Source organism: Eurypyga helias, unplaced genomic scaffold (genome assembly GCF_000690775.1).
Source record: "Eurypyga helias isolate BGI_N326 unplaced genomic scaffold, ASM69077v1 scaffold216, whole genome shotgun sequence".
Classification (NCBI taxonomy): domain Eukaryota; kingdom Metazoa; phylum Chordata; class Aves; order Eurypygiformes; family Eurypygidae; genus Eurypyga; species Eurypyga helias.
Genome location: NW_010258305.1, coordinates 2,663 through 22,662, shown reverse-complemented (window position 1 = coordinate 22,662; position 20,000 = coordinate 2,663). Strand labels below are relative to the sequence as shown.

Below are 20,000 nucleotides of genomic sequence, written 5' to 3'. Positions count from 1 at the left end.
CTTTCTTTTCACCTCTCAAGGCAGCTGCCTGGTAGGGACCAAATGGCATGGAAGAAGAATATCTGCCTCACACCTGCTTTCTCCTAACTGCCTGCCACAATGCCAACGTGCCCACCCAGATCCCCTGGGAGGCAATCCCATCCCTCGCCCCCTCTCCATGAAATACCAGGACAGGATAGTTTTCTCTTCTTCAAAACATCATTAGAATTGGGGAAAAATTAATCTCTTGCTTGCACATTTTACATAAATACATGGTAAGTTATCAATTGATGTTCAAATAGCTTAATTGAGTTGGGGAGGGGGGGAAGGTCATTTAATTGGTCTATTGAAATGTTAACAGAAACAGATATGGCAAGGAATAGACTTTAATGGCTGCAGTGTGGCACTGATGTCTGCATTCACTTGCAAAATTGTTAATTAGGGCACTTTGGTAGTTCATTTGCTTTTGTATTGATGTGCTTAGTCCAATGAGAGAAATTGGGTTTGTATATGGTATTTATATGGGCCAAGCAGAGGCTTGCCATAGTCGGGAATAAGGAAAATCGAGCATAAATCGGAATTGGTTTACAATTTGTACTAGTGTCTTCATTAACATGCTTCCAATTATGCAAGTCCTCTTCTAGTGGCTAACATATTTTTGTGTGTGGTTAAGTTTCATATAGTTGGATTCATTTTTTTAATAATTGCAGTAGTGGTCTTGGATAAAGCTATAATATGATTTTTTTTTTTTAGTTATGTATACAAAGCTGTTTAGATTAGATTAAAACAGACTGTACCGCAAAAGAAGGAAGTAGATATCTAGGTTTGTGGAGCCTTGGAAGAAGGTGTTATCTCCTTAAATGCATACCAGAAGAATATATTCAGTTGCAATTCCTGGCCCACGGTCATCAGTGCCAGTGAAATTACAAAACCAGTCGATAGTATATACTTTAGGTTCATCCTGCCTCTCTACAGAACATAAACCTTGGAGGTATTGGCATTCTGTATGTGGGAAAGGTGAAATTGCACTGAGTGTCCACCAGCATTTTTTGAGGATGGTAATTGCAGGGATTAATCCGGGTGCTGTTTCCTAATAGACTTGCTGGATGCAAAGCTTTATATTTGAATTGGCTGCAAGAAGGCTGTATTGTGTACAGAATATAATAATACATTATACCCTAGGTACTCTTTATAATCAGAGGCAGCAAGACAAAAAAACAAGTGAAAAAGCAAGTAGCTATGAATCATCACTTTTACAACGGGGATCCTGTTGTCCTGCCGAACAGGAACAGGTTAGGAAAGAGGATGACATTTTGCAGCAAACAGAGGGCTGATCTTAACAGCTCCTAAATGAAAAGGACTTTCTGCTCAGCGTATAGATTGGAACTCCACATTCGTGTCTGCCACTTTTTTCAGCGTCCAGGGCTTGGGTCCGGCGTTTCTTTTAAACTCCAGGCATTGCTGTAACGAGAGTTGACATCAGCTTCATTTACTCGCCCGTTATTTGTGAAAGTGCTTAGGTGAAGATCCCAAATACGCGCAGCTATCTGAGTTCTGCCAACCCCAGAAAGTTTCATTGTGGCCCTATGCAAATGTATTGACATAGGAATGGATCTTGGGTCCTTTAAAGAAGGCAACAAACTTGGAAGACTGAGGCCAACAAATAAATGAAAGTTTCTCTAAATCCACTGGATAATAGAGGCAGTGTTAAGGCTAACCACAGTGTTGAACTAAACAGAGGGATTACTCGTGGGTTTTGCATCAGTTGTTTTCTGCCGGGTGGCCTCACTTGTCAAAAAAAAAAAAAAAAGTTTAACGGGCGAACATTCACATGGCACATTGAGAAAAGAAGTATGTTTAATTCCATCAAAGCTCAGAAATCAGTCATTAATTTATTCTAACCTCCAATTGTTGGTCATTTGTGAAACATCTGGCCTTCAAGTCGTAGTAGCCTAAATGTAAGTACAATGCGAGTTCCTCTGAAGGTGGGAGACGAAGGGGGGGGTTTGGGGGGGTGGCGTGTGTGTGTGCGCTGTGTTAGCTTGTGTACGTGAGCATGGGCACACGTGTGTGTGTGTTGCATAGGTTGCAACTGCCACTTAATTTCGGTGACTTTGAAACATATTAAAATGAATCCTTCAGTTAATTTACTCTCGAAATTAGATTATTGTTCATTTGCATCTTGGAAAAGTTCTGCCATTCGAAAGAGTCTCTTCATGGTGAGTTAACAGTTAGATATTTAGCAATCTTGCAGCCTGCTAGTCAGAAATAGTTTCTAATGAAGTTGAAATTTGAGATAGAAAATGTATAAAAGCTTTCAGAAAAGACATACCCTATTTTCCATATGGCTAAGTAATTGTTATGATACTTGTTTTAAAGCTGGACTTAGACACTCCTGACTGCCCTCTAATTTGATATGGCTGGTCCCGGCGATTCTTCTGGAGGAAACTTTCGTAGTAGAATGCAGTGAAGGAGATAAATAATTTTGCAGCTATAAGCACATTGCAAAGTATAGAAAATAATTTGGTCGCCTTTACTGTCGGGTGGGTAACAGTTTTCACGTTATCTGCCTCTGCTAGGAGTTGGAAACGGAGTGAAAGGGAACTGAGTGATTAAAAGCAGATTTGAAATCAAGGTGCCACCTCGGAGCTGGCAAAATTCTGCCTTTTGTTAAGCTTAAAATCAGGCTTGCTATTCAATTCTCAGGGCGGGGGGGGTTGTGTGGTTGTAGTTGGGGAGGGAATATAGTTCTTCACGTATAGCGACATACGCTGTGATTAAATTTCACGTTTTTCACATGGGCATAGGATGGAATTAGATTTTCAGTATGACAGAAAAGTTTAGATCTGTCAATCCACAGGGCTGTGGGGGTTATCTCAGAGCGCTCTGTCTTTAGGCACTTACCTGCCTGTACTTCTTTTTGTTTTCAAAGCCCAGCATTCTCTCTTTGGTCTGACCGATAGCTTTTCTGGACCAGCAGAGGCTGGCCACAGCTCCAAGGCTGTTCTGACAAACATAATTATGCTAACCAAGCGCATGACAATACGAAAGAATTCTGAAGGTTTGTACCAGGCGCCTCTTTCTCTTAATATTTGTATATCCTTTACGTATTCCTAAGTAAATAAACCTTTAATCCTCACTCCATTGTACAATTTACTGTATCCATATCTAGACCACTAACTCTTTTCTAGCCAGGTTTTATCCTTTCCTACCAAAGGGTTATCTGCGATTTTGGCAGCCTGACACACATTATATTATAAAAATCCATTGAGTAAATTAGTGGTGATTTTATAGATTTGGATTCTTAGCATTTACTTACCCCTTCCGTAGTGCGCCTGGAATTTAGCAACGCAACTTTGAGGCGCACGGGAATCCGTGGGCGCTCACGTGTTGCACGGTGCGTGTACACGTGTCCACATGTGCACGGCCCACCAACACAATACGTAGAAAGTCACGTTTTGACTCCATTGAAGCCCTCATTTCTGAAGCACTGGTGTCCAAAATGCTGGTAGGATAGTGGAGATGAGCATTAAAAAAAAAAAAAAAATCTCTTTAGACGGCTTGTGAAATGTAATGTTTGAAACGGTTCTTTGAGAACGTGCAGATTATGGCTTGCGTAGTGACTCTTTCCAGCTCTCTGGGAAATGAGCTGTTGACATTCTTTTGGGTCATCATCCGAGATAGGAGGGCAACCACAAGGATTTAGCAGATAAATTCATCCAAAAAGACCTTTATCCATTTCATTGCAGCTTGGAAACGTTCATGTCGAATAGCAGCATTAATGTAGTCCTTTTAGCCCTTCAAAGTAAGACTTATATTTTAAAAAAATTAAAAAAAAAAATTACCAGAGTAATAACTTCTTTAGGTCTTCTAAGAAATAATTCATTATTTACATAATTCTGGAGCGTAAACCCATCTTTCAAGAGGCTCTGAAATAGAATTGGAGATCTTATAGGGTGAAAGAGTCTCTTTTGAATTCTAATAAACTGGATCTGTCTCAAATTCCTCTCTAGTTTATTGTAAACAGTGGAATTTAAATTAATTTCTTCTTATCTTGTCTTTTGAAGAAAACTAGCAACATGTTTAAAAGGTTTTATTTTTAAATACAGCTCAGAGTTTATTTTATTTGGGGTTGGGTTTTTTGTTGGGGTTTTTTTGGGGGGTTTTGGTTTTTTTTTTGGTTTTTAACTTTATAAACCAAGTGTCAGGCAGGATGGGTTTTGAAAGCCAGCCGTCAATTCCGCATTAGCATAGGTGATTATGAAATAAATAGGAAAAAAGAAACCCAAACTTTTTGACTTGAACTCGAATGATACTATATAGGTTGAATGTGCAGCAAGGTTCCCACAATGCACTGTGAAAACGTAGGCTAACAACCACCCCGCTGCGTTGAAAAACCCCCAAAAAGACAAAAGCACAATGAAATAGAAAGCTTACCACTGGTAGCTTTCAAAACGACAAACTAGGCAAACTATACATCTCCACCACTCCAATTTTGTCAGAATGCTAATGAGCTTGCTCTGATCTTTACTCAGCTTCCCGTGTTTTCTACATCTTCAAGGACCACATGGTGCTAGCAAAATAAAGACAACTAAATGAGAATTTCGAATGCTTTTTGTGTTAGGACCTGGTGCCTTTCAGTTGACGCACTCGTTGAATATTCTCAACTTAAAAGCGTACAACAGGGGGCTGGGTATGAACTTTTTAGCAGGGGGAAATTTGTACAAAAGTAAATGAATGTGATGAGGAAAATATGAGAAAAATTTCTGATTAATTTCCACTCTATAATATCAATGACACTTTCAGCCCCTCTCATACTCCTCTAACAAGAGATGCTGATAAAAGATGAATGATTCTGTGTCGTTCACAGTGAATGTTTAGTGGGTTTTTTTCATAGCAGCATTCTACATAAAAGGCATCAGGAAGTACTCTACATTAGCAGTTGAGATCACTGGTTAATAGGATGATGTCTTTTGGCTTTTGTCACAAGATTATTAGAAAGGATGGGTTTCTGTTCTCATCCCAGCATACTTTGGAGTGCTTGTTGAGTACAAGTGCTAAAATACAGATTTCTAGGTATTGTTTTGCATGCAAAGCAAAAGCCCTTTTAATGCAACACCTTTTACTTTTTTTTTTTTTTTTTACCAGGTGATTTTTGTCACTGATCTCATATCTGCCCCCTTGAGCTGTATTAATCACTTGGAGTGGTCTGCTTCTCAATGGGGGCTTGATGATGTATATGTGTGTAGATTCACTATCAAAAATAAATCCCTTATATGCTCTGCCCCTTCACAAACCTGATTATCGAGCCTTATTTACCAGTCTGTATTATACCATTTGAATGCTTCGTACTGGAGTCGTCCTGTCTGTAATACAAATTTGCACTGAGAGAGGCAGGGGTAAGCTAGGAGGAAGCATACTACTCCCCGAGACAAGTTTTGTCTTTTAAAAAAAATTGAATTCACAATTCTCTTTGGAATTCTCAAAAGTAAATGCGGATTTGTGTTTACCAGGGTCAGGGCTTGGGGAGGAAAATGATACATGTTCAGCTTTGCCTGAGAAATGAACCCCGTTTCAAAATTGGTTTTGTCACTGTCTTCAGGCTTGCAAACAGCCACTGTGAATAATGTCGGTGTGAATACATAAGGAGAAAGTTGTAGCTGGATAGGGAAATCACGGTCTCGTCATATTTCCGTACCTTACGTAAATAAGAAAGAATCAATTAATAACACCATCGTTTTTATAGCAGTTTGCCAGCCCTGCTTGCTATATGCATCATTTTTTGCGTAGCGTAATTAATCTCAGTTGAACATCAAACTTGCCAAACCGTGGGGTGGTAGAGAATTGTCCAGCCGTATTGTGAAAGACAAAGATGCAGATGCCGAAGCACAGCGAGAGGAAGGACGGTGTAGCAACGACAGGTCTGGCAAGACAGAAAATGTAGAAGCCTCATTGAAAACAACGTCTTAACCATTTCCCTTCTTACATTTAGCACAAAAAGTGAGCAAAAGTGTTTCAAAAAATTCTGAATACGTGAATGATACGTGCGTGACACTGGTTTGGGGTTTTTGCTGGAACGGGTTTGTGAGCATCTCCTGTTGGAAGTATGTAAGCATTAGGAGGCTAGCACAGCCATTTGTGTTGGACAGAGGAAAAGGTTTTTCACATTTAAGCACAAGAGTTAGTCGGGTTTTTTTATTGTAATATGTTAATAGTTCACAAAACAGTGCATTGGTAGTGACTGCTTTTTTTGAAGCAGAGCACTACTCTAAAGCACTTGATGAGGTGCTTCTCTCCCCAGTGTTCAGTAATGCTAACTTGCTGCCAGGGTTATGCTAATGGGGGTTTTGGCAACTACCAAAACCCTGGCTGAAAGTAGTGCAAGACATTATGATCGAGGTCTCATTTACAATCTGGTGTCTGTGTTTCTGCATTGCATCCAAGTGTGGCGTGGCTGACCTGGAGCCCACAGAGCTCTGTAGAAGTGCCTGCTAGTTCTGCACCCACACGGTGCAAAGCCATTCAGGACGATGTGTTAATGCAAATAAACTGGCACCCTAGTAAGCTGGGTTTATGACCTGAGTCTTCGGGGTCCAGATCTTTCATACACATATTTCTGCACAATTGTTGGCTTTGTAATTGCTAGAATCACGCATTTTGTGAGCAATAGAAAACTTCTTGATTTCTTGAGGCTCATCAACTGTTCTCCAGTTTCCCTTCTGTCATGTTGCCTCCACGGTCTCTTGCTGGCAAACCATCCTCTTCAGTCCCCATCTCCTCCCATTAGCAGCTCCAGTGAAGCAATCTTGACTTGCCTTTGGTAAAGGAAGACCATCTGGCCATACTTCCAAATACCCAGCATTTCTACATCTAAGGAGCCTCCCACGGAACAAACGCACCATGCTAAACCCCAGAGTTCACAGTTCTGACTCTCTAATTCACCACATCTCTCCTGTCTTAGGTCTGTGCGCTGGTAGGCAGAAGTTCCCAGCAGGAGACCTTTCCGAGGCCAGATATGGGCAGTGGGCATGTTCAGCCTTCCCAGGCCAAGTTCATTGAATCATTAAAGCTCTTCAGCAGCAGCAGTGGCCATATTTACTTTTTTCTCAAAGTAACACACGATTGCCGTTGGCTGGAAGGACTGAACCATAAGTTGACCTCCTCTCCATGCACTTCCCTGGCTTGTAGCCTCATCATTGCCTTAAAAGAACCTGCCAGCAGCCTGCTTGATGCCAGCTTGAAGAAGAGAGTCTGAGTGCAATGCTGCCCGCATACAGGAGGCTACTCTGGGAGAGCCCTAGGTGCTGTGAATAGACTTGTGAGCCTTCCAAAAGTCTTGCATGACCCAACAGACAGTTGCTTCTTTTAACTGATTTCCATCTTTCTTTGTGGTATTGCAGTATAAATGTTCTTTCATGTGGTAGGGCATAGTCTTTGGCTTTATGCCTGGAAGTTAGCTTTCTCTACAATCAGTGCCTGCCTGTAAAGAGAAGGCGAGAAGAAATGCACTTTGGTCACCCCAGGGCTTCTGGCTCACTGTAGCACTGCAGTCTGCAGAAAGCCTTGTTATATTTTCCTGGTTTTCTCCCGTTTACCACCAAAAACATCGTTTCTGTCAAAACTGGAAACTGTGGGACCCCGGGACACCTCAGCCTAGCTGAACTTGCCCATTGAGCCCTGGGAAACTTTGGATTCCAGAAGTACAGACCTGCCAACTCTTAGTAAGAGTAGGCGTTTTCATTAACACCAGTACAAGGTCATGTTCACTGCCAACCATCATCCCAATTCAGGCAGTTGCTTGGGTAAAATTCAGTCCTGTCCATTAAAGAAGCCATGCTATACTGCACACTGCCCCTTCCCAGCTCTAGGAGAGTATGTTCTGAAGGAAATAAGGCGACATTTGGTAAAAATGGCATATCATAGAATCACAGACTGGTTTGGGTTGGAAGGGACCTTAAAGACCACCTAGTTCCAACCCCCCTGCCATGGGCAGGGACACCTTCCACTAGACCAGGTTGCTCCAAGCCTCATCCAGCCTGGGCTTGAACACTTCCAGGGATGGGGCATCCACAGCTCTGCTGGGCAACCTGTTCCAGTGCCTCCCCACCCTCTCCGTGAAGAATTTCTTCCTCATATCCAATCTAAACCTCCCCACTTTCAATTTAACCCATTACCCCTTGTCCTGTCACTACAGGCCCTTGTAAAAAGGGGGCCTAAAATATGCTGCCTAGTAGAGTGCAATGCAATGACTTGAAAGTTAACTGCCCTCTCAATTGAAAAATCTTACACAGCCAGTGCTTGCCAAGTAAACAGGCAGCTGATCTAAGGAGTAGTTACGAGCCATAGAGAAATTACTGCCACGCATAACAAAGCATCCAACTCTACTTGTCAACCTGCAAGCGAAATAGTTCATCTGCCAGACCATCCATCCTCTTCTTGGTGGATTTCCAAGCATGAACCACTGTTTTTGCCATAGTTTCAAAGGTTTGAGAATATTAGTTAATGGTGGATGTTTCCTGTGCTGCAAGCACGGGTCTGACATACACTTTTCCCAAGCCCGTGCTTCTGAAGTTGTACTACATGAGAAAATTGGGATACAAAGAATACCAGGGGGTGATAAAGGACAAGCATGGGTTCTGATCAGTTCTAGGATCCCGGCAGGCACTGTCCTCAGGGCGGTTTCTTATAGGAATCTCCATGTTTCAGTTGAATCTCACCTCTTGCTGTCTGAATTTTGGGCCACAAACTATGTGTTTTCTAGATCTTGATGGATGGTCCCACATTTAAAATACGTTTGTAAACTTTATGAAGCCCAGACATTCTATTTCTGTTGATTTTAAGGTGTCCCTGCCCATGGCAGGGGGGTTGGAACTAGATGATCTTTAAGGTCCCTTCCAACCCAAACCATTCTATGATTCTATGATTTTTTTTGTTATTTTTTAGTGGCCGCTGTGTTGACTTGTCATGTAGAGAAGATCAGCAATTTTTCAGGCAATTCATGCAAGTTTCGGTCCTGTGATAATTTTAGGTTGCCAAGATTGCAGGCCACAAATGTTTGTCTTCCTGTGAATGAGTCCCGCTCAGGTAGAATAAATCCTCACACGCGCTGAGATGTGGTCAGAACCCTGACCTTCTGTTTACGAAGCGCTCAAAATTTTAAATAGCCTCTCTGATGGTTTGGAAACCAAGGAAATTACAAGTTTGCTGCTTGATATTAAGCTAATTTGATGTGTGCCTGTGATAAAAGCATTCCCTTGGCAGTGGTTCTGTTTCGTTAGGGTTACAGTACTTTTGGGAGCTGAAATAAGAGTCAGACAATGCACTGAAATGTAACTCTGCCTGGCAGATTCTTGGCAGTCTTTACCTACCTTTGTGAGTCTCCATTGTGTGGACATCAATGTCTCCTTCTCAACTGTTCTCAGACAGCAAGTTAGTGGCCATGAATTTGCCTTTCTAATGTTCCTTAGGCATTTTCCCATCTCGCTCAGACTCAGGGCTAGGGCTTCATCTGCTCGCAAGCTCTTCCGCAGTGTCATCCAAACAACAATCCCATCCTGGTTATCTCCTGGTGGCTCTTCTTCATTTTCAGTGATGTTTTAATCACCAAGGAGATCCTCGTTCAGTGAAAGGGAGAAGTATCCTGGAAGAAAGCTGGGCATGGTAACCTGAAATGGGAGCTTTGAATCTCAAGGTGGAGCAGCCCATCTGTTCGTTTTTTTGTCCAAAAAAATAGGTCTCTTGGGATGCCTCAGTTTCCCTCGGTAAAAAAGTGTGGATTGTTAGTCCTTGAAAGGTCTTCACTGTAGCTTTCAGTTGTCAGACACATTTTGTGATGGGTCTTGTGGAACATTCCTTTACAAAGACTATCTGTCATGAATATAACCTTTGCTGCTTAAGTATTTGTTAAATTCAGTAACTCGTGCGAAAAACAAGAGCTTGTCTGCGCATAGAGACTCTGTCTGTTCAGAGTGAGCGAGACAAAAAGGCTGTTAAAATGGGTGGGAAGTGACTCGGAAGGGTTCGGGACCTTCCATCAGCCTCTGTTAGCAACGTGAGGTCGGTCAGCTAAAACACCCGGCGTTGTTTCTCATCCCTTCCCACGCTTCCTTTCAGTAAATCTGCAATTGCCCCAGTGGATCAGCCCCGCAGTCTGGTCCGGAATGCTGTCCTGCAGAGGGACAGGTATGGGTTACAGGCTAACCTGGCCTCAGGGAACATTTCATTTAACCTCTAAAAATTAAAGATTAGCTCGTGTCCTCAGGCGGGACGATCCAGTTCCTACCTCCCGTGTTTGGGGGTTTTGTTTGTTTGTTTGTTTGAATATTTATTGCTACAGCTTTGCCTTTCCCTATTCAACGTTCAACCTGGTTTAATTCTTGCTGAGCTCTTAGTTTCAACATTGCCTCGTGGCGATGAGTTCTACTGGTAAACGGTGAAGCTTTGAGGAAAGATCGTTTTTATCGGTTTTAAACACACCGCCTTCCATTTCAGTGAATTTCCCCAGGTTCTTACGAGACAAGACGAGACACATCCTAGAACTATTCTTTATTTGCTATTCATGTTCTCCTTCAGGTAAACAAGCCAATCTGTCTGCTGGCTCCTAATGCAGAAACTCGTAAAAACTCGTCCCCGTGATTGGGTGAACGCAACTTTTTTTTTCTTCCAGCAAGCAAATAAAGGCAGCAGGGTACGTTTTCAAAAGACCTTCCCGATAAATTTGTGACGGTCGCTGGTGTTTGGATGGCCCTCGCTGGTCATCTAGCTTCTGACAGCTGGCGCAAACAGCCCAGAAAGAGGAGTGGAGTGAAGTTGGCCGGTTTTTGCCATTCTTCGCCCCTAGTTCACATGCGCTGGCATTCTCCTGCTGGCCTCTTCACCCAAGTGTGTTGAGTGAAGAAAGCTGCTTCTATTCTATTTTAAAACTGTGTGTAAACATCAGCAAACGGGTGAAGAATGGGCTCTGTCTTAAGTAGGTTGTTTTTCATGTCGTTCTGTTGAGGTAAATGGGGAGACATGAGGTTCCTGTGTTTAACCATGACACCATGGCACAAACGCTATACGCAGTGCAAATAAAATTTAAAAACAATTACTGTTTAAGGCGGCATACGAAGGGATTTCTGTAAACCTGTTATTTCTTGACAGATTGAATGGGCTGGTTTGGGATGCTGATAGAAACCCTTTATTATTTATCTTCCGCAGGTTGTAATTCATTTTTGCACAACAGCTAAATACATTTACATGTGAGGATTTTTTTTTTTAATATTAATCTATTGGCTTATCTTGACAGATTTACGGCGGTATAAAGTGTAGAAGAGCTCTCTCTGTTCATCCGTTTACACTGTAAACTAATCTTGTCCCTGCATGTTGCTGCTTTTTCTTCCTTTTAAGTGGCATGCACAGTGTTTCATAGCACTTTCTTCTCTGTTTTCTTAGCAATGTGAAGGTTTACTATGTTAATCCACACTGGGTTTATCTAATGACTAGCTGCCCAGATGGCTTAAAAATAATGGGTCTAATGGCACATACACATTCTGATAGCTGAGCGTAAGGGGCGGGTTTGGAAGTATTTTTAGCAGGAAATTAAAAAAAAAAACAGAAAATGGCTTGTTGAAGTTGATTCAGAAGAGAGTTTTGTCAAGATGCTTCTTATTTAAATATTTTACAAATAATTAGCTTACAGTGTAAACAAAAATCCATTTGTAAATGCTGAAAAATGTGAAGGAAAAGGTGTTTTTAAAAGCCTGCCTGGAAGCTGTACCATTTTAAAATAAGCTGGTCGCTTAGATTGTTCTCCAAAAAATGGTAGCGTATAAACATGCTCGTAATTCTTGACCATTGTAGATGAAAATTGTCTCAAGTTGGTTTTGAATAACAGTCAGGAAAACGATACTTTGATTACGTCTGATGAACCACAGGAGAAAAGAAAGGGTTTTGGGATGGGTTTGCGTTGGGGTTTTTTGCTATCGTTACAATTCTGGCTATGATTATTTCGTCTCTTATTAAAATTTGTCCCGGTAAGGGGCAAATCACCAAACTTGACACTGCAGCCTCGACTGAATCCTGCACGGGAGCTATTACAGCACAGAATCACAACTCAGAAGTCAGTAGGAGTTTCTCGTATCGGAGGGCAGAATTAGTGTCTTGTGCTATTCCAGGCTCGGTGTTGGGCTCGTTCCTAATCATTGAGGAGGGTTCTGGTAGATGTCAAGTGAAGAGAAGAATAGAGCACGCATCCTTTACCACTCAAGCCGGACAATGAAATTAGAAAATGGCACTGAGAGTTGATGCGAGAGAATTCCCCTGGATTCCTAGAGGAAGAATAAAATAACAGTGTATCGATTAAAAAAAGAAGAGCGAGGAGGAAAAAACGGGGGAAAAAAGGCAGAAAGGAAGAGGGGAAAAAGAAAATAAATTAGAGAAACCCTGCCAGAATCCTCCTGAGACCCTATCTAATAATAAGGTCCGGCATTAAAAGCTGTGTTGTCTTTTTGCGTTAAGGCGCGTGTACTTACTGCTTCATCTTAGCTTCTGGTTCTGCCTTGTTCAAATCACTTCCCGAGCATTTTGCGTGCCTGTGTTTGCAGCGCTACTCGCTCTTATTTGAAGACTGTTTTCAGAAGTCATTATTGAACTATAGGATAAAAAGGTATGGGCATAATTACATGTTAAAGAGAATAAATATGCTCTGCTAGATAGTTAACAAGGTGAGGTTAAACAAGATAAGATGAATTCTGGGTTTTTTCGAAAACTGACAGTCTTCATTTTAAGCTACAATGTAAAGTGCTTTATCCTGAGATTAGGTATTGTGGCAGAAGCTAAAACTGCCTTTTTCCCCTAACCGTGCCAGGATACAACCTCCTTTTCTTTTTGCGCTAACAAGACTGCTTTACCACCACAGCCCACTCTAAGTAATTAAATCAATCCTTTGTACTTACCGTATTCTCCTCTAGTGACGGTACTAGATCTGATTATATGCTTCATGCATATTCAAAGTACGGCACTGACAGCTCTTTAATGAGCTCTTACTTAATCAGTACGAACAATGTTCATCTTGTTCTTTTTTTCCTCATACATTAGAGCTAGGAACAGTTGGGGAAAAAATGAAACATCCAGCATTCATTTGAAAAATATATTGTACTTTGAAAAGTGTCTAAGCTGGGGAAGTTGCATTCTGCCCTTTAAAAGTCTGATGGACAAATTGGATTACTAGTATTGGATTAAATAACAAATGGTTAGAGGAGAAATGAGAAAAGCTCGCTGTGATCACAGGCTTTAATATTTTTTGTTACTTATAAAGCTGAAGGGGTCTTTAACCAGTTATTAAAGTCAGGATTAATTTGTAATGGTCCAACTTACTAGCTTTAAAAGGGTTTTGTTGTTGTTGTTGTTGTTTTTTATCAAAAACAATAGTGTAATGCATGTATTATGGAAAAAAAAATTAAGTTTCAGATCTGTGGGCTATTTATAGATTTTCGTCATCTTGTAGTGGCTCTGATAAGGCGTTTGCATGTGTGGGATCGATTTGTTCTCAAACATGTTTTTCACTTCATTTAAATAATCTGTACAGTATTTTTTCTTCTGGAGGACAACACAGAGATTTTCCCCATTTTAATTTTCAAGCGTTTGTAGCAAGTCAGTTAAATACTCGTTTTACACTCGGAAAATGGAAACAAAAGCAACCTCAGCAGCAGGGTTTTACAGAGTGAAACTGAAACTGTGCCGAAGAAAGGCTTTTTTTGAATTTTTTATTAAGAAACCGTACATGTGAATTTAGCTTGCGATACTGCTGCAGTAAAACCACCCGGTTCTTCTTTGCTGAAAGTGTTTCGCCTGCATCCTTCCACCGAGGGGGGGAAGTAGGGGTGCTCTAATGGTCGTGTATTCGCCAAAAAGAGTTATTTAAATTTCTTATATGTGGCAGATTATCTTTATTTTGCTTGCCCGGGGAAAATCTGTTTCAGCTCCATGCACAAGAATTTTAAAGCTGATGGTCAACAAATAAAACATCAGCATTGACTGCTATTAATATTGCACACATGTGTCATTTCACTGATCAAAAAGGCCTTTGCTGGGGTACGATTGGCCTTTTTCCAAATTGCAAGCTTTTTCTCAGCTTTTTCTTTTTCGCTCTTTCTTCTTTTGTTGCTGCCGGGGGATTTGTGCCTATCGCAGCCGCTATCACATGACCGGTGTCAGGGTATCACATGGGTCCAAAGCGAGTAAAAAAACAGATTAAAAATTCTGTAAAAACAATCAAGACTTTGTTAACTCACTTTAAAACCAGCCTGTTTTATGGATATTGTGTGTGTGCTGTAGCGTCAGCGTGGAAACAGCGAAACGGGCACCTGCTGGGGTCTGACTCCACAGCTCCAAGCTTTACCTAGATCTTTCCTCGTTCTGTGTTGCAACTAACTTTATTTAGTAGGAATGCATTAACAGAAAGAGGTTTATATCTTAGGTTTACATTCTGACCCTGAGACTGCATGGCACGAAACTCAAGTTCAGATCTGCCATTGGGTCAAACTCCTTTGAAACATTTGTCTCCCCCCTTTTTCTTTTTCCCCCCCCCAAAGCTTGCAAAATGAAATGCAACAAGAGCTTGCATCGATAATGGCATCTTTTAGCCAGAGGTGCCAGACCACCCCAAAACCAACAAATTTAGTGTCATAAATTGATTAAAATGTTACTATAACCGTGTATGTCTGGTTGTGAGAGCTTTTTTTTTTTTTCACCAGCAGCGTGGCCATCTCCTGCATCACAGCATAGACTGGTGATTTTGCAAGGATAAAACTGTCTATCCCCTGTTTCTTGCCCTGTCTCCTAAATAAATTTCAGCTACTCGATGCATTTCAATGACAGATTGCTAATACTGATTATCATCTGCTTCTAAAAGCAGACCCTGTTAGGTGGACCGATGCAGCAACGCCTTTGATACGTAACTTAACAGCAAAGTAAACCTCTAAGTTTTAATCCTCTTCAGGGGAGTGCAGAACTGCTCGATATTGTTGTAAAGGCTGTTGTGTGATATTTTTCTACGCAAACCAGAAGTGGAAGTGTTGAGGGAGAGCATTTCTACGTGACAAATTTCTTCCTTCATCATTCCATCATCCGGGAGCTGGACCCTGCTGCTTCTGCTTGGAAAAGGCTTCAGGGTCATCCCCACTTTAGGGTGCTCCGTGCTTCACATCTTGCTGCTCACAAATCCTTTACCCTAAAAACACCCTTCCAAGGAACCCAAGCCAACCCACTCCCCCGTTCATCTTCTTTTCCTTCCCTTGTATGGAGGCACCCAGCCCACAGCCCAGGCAGGAGGAATCAGAGGGTTTGGAGAAGGCTGGCGACATTCCCTTGCATGCAGCAGGATCAGAGCTGGGGTGAGGAGGTGGCTCTCCATGCAGATCTGGGCTTGCAACACTACGGTGGTGTTGGGGTGTGAACATGCACGTGGCAGGCGCATACGTGCAAGCATTTCAAGTGCTCCCATCCAGAAATTGAAAGCTTCCTTTTAGAGCAAAACAGTATTTTTTTTTTTCTGGTGTCTTTTCAGCTTCTGGTATAGGTTAGTAAAGACAGCTTCCCTCAGCGTACAGCATCTTGCATCAGAGATCTCAAAACCCTTTACAAACATCAAAATGAACTTTTAGCACCCTTGCTAAAGGATCAGGACAGGTGATTATCCCCATATTACACACAAGGTGCTTAAATGCAGAGATCTGCCCACGGTCTCCTTGTGAAGCGGTGTCAGAACCTGGGAGAAGTAGTCAGAAGTTCCAGCTCATGCTTCTTTGATACTATTCCAGGTTTCTTCCCAGATTAATTTTAACCGTAAGAAATGCGTGAGTTTCATAATTCTATGAGGACCATATAGTCTTTGCTCCTCAGCTCAACTTGAGAGATTAGGAGGCCGGGTCACTACAGAGGTGCAGTCTCTACAGAGGACTTTGATGAGGTTCCTCCTAGTCCCTCAGCTCAGAGACAGTGAAATTTGGCGAAGTGACCCTGCTACGTGGAAAGGACAGTCAGGAGCCCTCTGGGTGCTCATCTCCCTTTCCGACGACGCAGAGGTGGTAGTGTAGAGTCTCACAGAGTCCCCTAGAGTGTCGCACTGCCTAAAGGTAGGCTATGGAGGTTCCTGATCCTGCCTGGAAGGCAGTGATGAGCACGGGCTGGGGAAAGGGATGCTAGTCCATGCATGCACACGTGGGGACCCTTAGGCACCTGGACCCCAAAATGATTCCTGTTTGCGCAGGTGCTCCCTTTGACGGCGGGTGAGGAGAGGAGCAGCTCTTTCTAACTCTTGTTAGAAGAGTTAGAAACATCATCCTGACTGCGCTGGGTTTGCGTGGGTGGAGTGGATCCTGCCCACAAGGACTGGGGGTTTTTTGTTTGCAATCCTGGGATGATCACTTTTAGCAACAAGTGTTTTTCTCATTGGGAACATAGCAACAATGTAGTTCTCTCAGAATAATTTCAAAGATACTGTACTTTTAAAAAGGTGTTTATTTAGGTCAGGGTATCAGCGTGGCAAAGAATACTAAAATGTTTGCCGAGTAACGTCTGCTTTCTGAGATTTATTTATGGATCAAGCAGCATTGGGAAGCAGGACTTGTAGTCATATATTTTTACCATTTGAGAGTACGCCCTGTAATGCTCAGCGATACTGGAGACCAGTAGCCCAAAACATGAATTACGTAGCTTAATTTGTGAAATGCTACATAAGTAACGAAATTCTTTTGATTGCAGGAAGAAACACAGAAGAAGAAGAAGCTATGATGCAGGAATGGTTCATGCTGGTTAATAAGAAGAACGCATTAATAAGACGAATGAACCAGCTTTCTCTTCTGTAAGTACGGTTGGATACATGCGTTTACAAAAGGGTGATTGACTGGAATGTTTACCCAGCAGATAGATGCAAAACTTTATTGTTTTATTCCCATTAGGCTCCAAAAATGTTCCCGCCAAAGTGAGTAGCATGGATGGTTTGCGGAACACATTGAGTAACTTGTTTTTCTCATATTTCAGACTTGGAAACGAGAAGTGTGCATTGATACAAGATTAGCCAGAGACCTGGGGGCTGGGGGGAAAGAAAGAAATATTAAGCAGAGTTACATTTTCAAACGCCCAAAAGAACAAAAGTACGTTTTAGAAACGCGCGGGTAGATTTGGATTGTGCCTCGGATGTGACGGGTGAAGACTCTGGAGCGAGTGCACTGTTGGAGTCACTACCTGCTTCACAGGAATCCTCAATCCCATTGCTAGTTGCTGAACGGGGATTAGTGGATCGGTCATGGTGCGGTGATACTACCGATACTGCAGAGGAAGGACAAATAAAGTTTTTTCGCTAGCACCAGCAAGGAAGGGAGAAGGCGCTGCTCGTTTTCAGAGGCAGCCTGCCCACAGTGCTTCATTTCCAGCTTCTTTTGGTGTGATCATATGTCTTTCAGTAATGCCACCTAGTGTAGATGCCTGCATACTTCCCTGGGAAGAGCCCGTGCTCGTGAATTTCCTACCGTGTCTGAACTTGACGGAAGATTCTACCTTCAAAATATTAAGCTTTCTAATCCCATGTCTAATTTTCATTATTCATTAGGGCAGAATGTATATAGGATAATACTTCCAGTGTCATATTATCTTGGTGAATAGGCTGATGCTGGAATTTGTTCATTAGATCTGGGGGAATGTTTTATACTTAGGACATTCCACAACAGCTGCTCCAAGGATGAATATGAAATAATTACATCCTCTAGCACAATAGAGTTAAACTGACGGAATTAAAGCCAACATTATAGAAAATGAAAAGGCCCTGCTACTGAATATGCCACCTGAGCAAGGTTTTAAGTTTGTGTATCATTTGTTCGGAGTAGCTTAAAGTTAAAGAGAAAAGTCGCTTACGAGTCCTAAAATCAATGTAAGTTAAAGGTTCTTTTAAGCGTTTAATGATTTAGTAATTAACGTATTGATGAACTTTTGCAACTTGCCTAGGGAAAAAGAACATGACCTAGAAAGGCTGGAGCTAAGAGCCATGCTGGCTATTGAAGGTAAGAGCAGTGCTGGGCAGCGAGGGAAGGAACGCGCGTGCTGCCGAAGGCGGCTGCCTGAAAGCACCAGCCGTGGAGGCTTTTCTGAAGCCCGGTTAGGAAATAACGCTGATGTTCACATCATTTCAGGTGCTAGCACGCAGCAAATAACACTCGCTCTGCAATCCCGTTCTTAAGTTTTATCTGGGAGGGAGGGGGGAAGTCCAAGGCGGGTGACAAACGAATGGTCACCTCGGAATAAACTTTGAAAACAGAGTGATGAGGAAGTAAGGACTATTTGTCCAGGGTTTATTATTTTTTGTGGCAGTAACGTTCTCCTGGCTTTCCTGTAGCATCGCGCCGCTTTTGGCACCGCAGAAAATGGTAGGGGTGACCCACAGAAGGCAGCCTCGTTCCTTTTAATGTTTCAGATCTGTTTTACACCAGTATCTCACTGGGGGGAGAAAAAGTCTCATCAGTTTCGGTGGTAAAACACTACGTTTGCCAAGTAAATATTTCACCGCAAGCAACGCCAGGATTAGTGCGATCCTTTGCACAGATTTTCTCCCTTCCCTGCAACTCTCCCGAGTTTTAGTCACCTTACCTGAATGAAAACTCATGGGAAGATTGACACGTGGGATAAATGAAACAATCGCATCCTTTCCATAGGGCTTTCAAGTGAATTGTACAATAATCCTGGGGATGATTCATAATAAAAAATAAACATCCAGATAGCTTAAACCATTGCTCGCATCATTTTCTTATTTAAATATCTGAAGTGTTTTCTAATGCTGCACCGCTTCTAACTCTCAGTCACAAATGCTGTCTTACAGTTCAAAGATGTTTGCTTAAAAGTTAATCCTTTGGGCTCTGTAAAATGGACCTTTTGTCTAATCAATGCAAATTGATTTTGCTATTCTGTATTGACCTCTCAACCCTTCGACTGTCCATGGTAATTTCTTTCTTCACCTGATAAGGTACCTGATCCATAATAAATCAATTCTAATTAGTTTGGAGACTTCACAGGGAGCATAAGTTTGTAGGCAAAGAGCAGCAGGTTTCAGGTAGCTTTTTCGTATCGCTCCATCTGTGGTTAGACTTTTTGCATAAGACTACGTTGGCTATCATCTCGGGTAAACTTGAGCGGTAAATATATACATGCTCTCTCCAGACACAGGCCAGATTAATTGGGACTCAGGCTGATGAAATATTTAAAACATAAAATACTCTAAAGCCAGGGAAGAGCTAAGAGCTACTGGACTTCAATGGGAAATTTTAATGTTTGATCGCCTCTTTATGTTTTACTGCCTTGTAACGTCCCAGCAGCAGCCGCTGAATGTCTGTCGGTCTGTGCCGTTCACACACTGTCTTGAGCAAAAAAATCTGTCCTTTTTAAATTTCTTTTTGTGAGTTCAGAGAAGGATGCCAAAACCCAGGGATGCACTTATTTTTTCTTTGCTGCCGGTGATACGATGAGCAGGGGTTTAGGGAGAAAACGTAAGCGCTGGAGAATTTTGGTTATTGGGGGTGGTTATTTACACAACAAAGTCCTCGTGTAGCATTTTAACCCTCAGCAAGATTATTGGTCTGCTGGAACTTTTAGCAGCTGTCCGCTTTTACTTAAAAAAGCCATCCTAAAGGATAAACTCCCAAGGAAATGCCTGTGAAAACTCAAAATACACTTTTGTGACCCCGCGCCTCTCGACATGCGTGTCGGTGCCGTATTGCTTCCTGTGTCCGACGTATGCTGGGGTGCAAAGGTGCGCTTTTTGGCAAAACCCCGCACCGTTTGATTTGCCGAAGGAAGCACGGGCTGCCTGAACAGCTCGGCACTGTCTGCTCCCAGGCCGTTTAGCTGATTGCTAATGAGTCGGAAAGACAGATCTCACTTTTACCACCACAACTGCCAAACCTGAAACGTATCAGCAGGGAAGATAACGAGATATATATATATATATATATATAACCGAAAGGGACCAGTTTGTCTAAAAGAAGGGCAGAACG

General features: G+C 42.1%; 1 protein-coding gene across 1 annotated transcript in view; it reads left to right on the top strand.

The window, feature by feature from the left end:
- EHBP1 (EH domain binding protein 1) overlaps positions 1-18,111 on the top strand; it is a gene marked incomplete at its 3' end in the record, with an annotated part of 75,531 nt that extends 57,420 nt beyond the window's left edge. Inside the window, exons 12-13 of the mRNA XM_010154270.1 lie at positions 16,723-16,822; positions 17,962-18,111. Coding sequence (XP_010152572.1) covers positions 16,723-16,822; positions 17,962-18,111 — 250 coding nt within the window. The remainder of the gene's footprint in view (positions 1-16,722; positions 16,823-17,961) is intronic.
- Between the last annotated feature and the right edge of the window lie 1,889 nt (positions 18,112-20,000).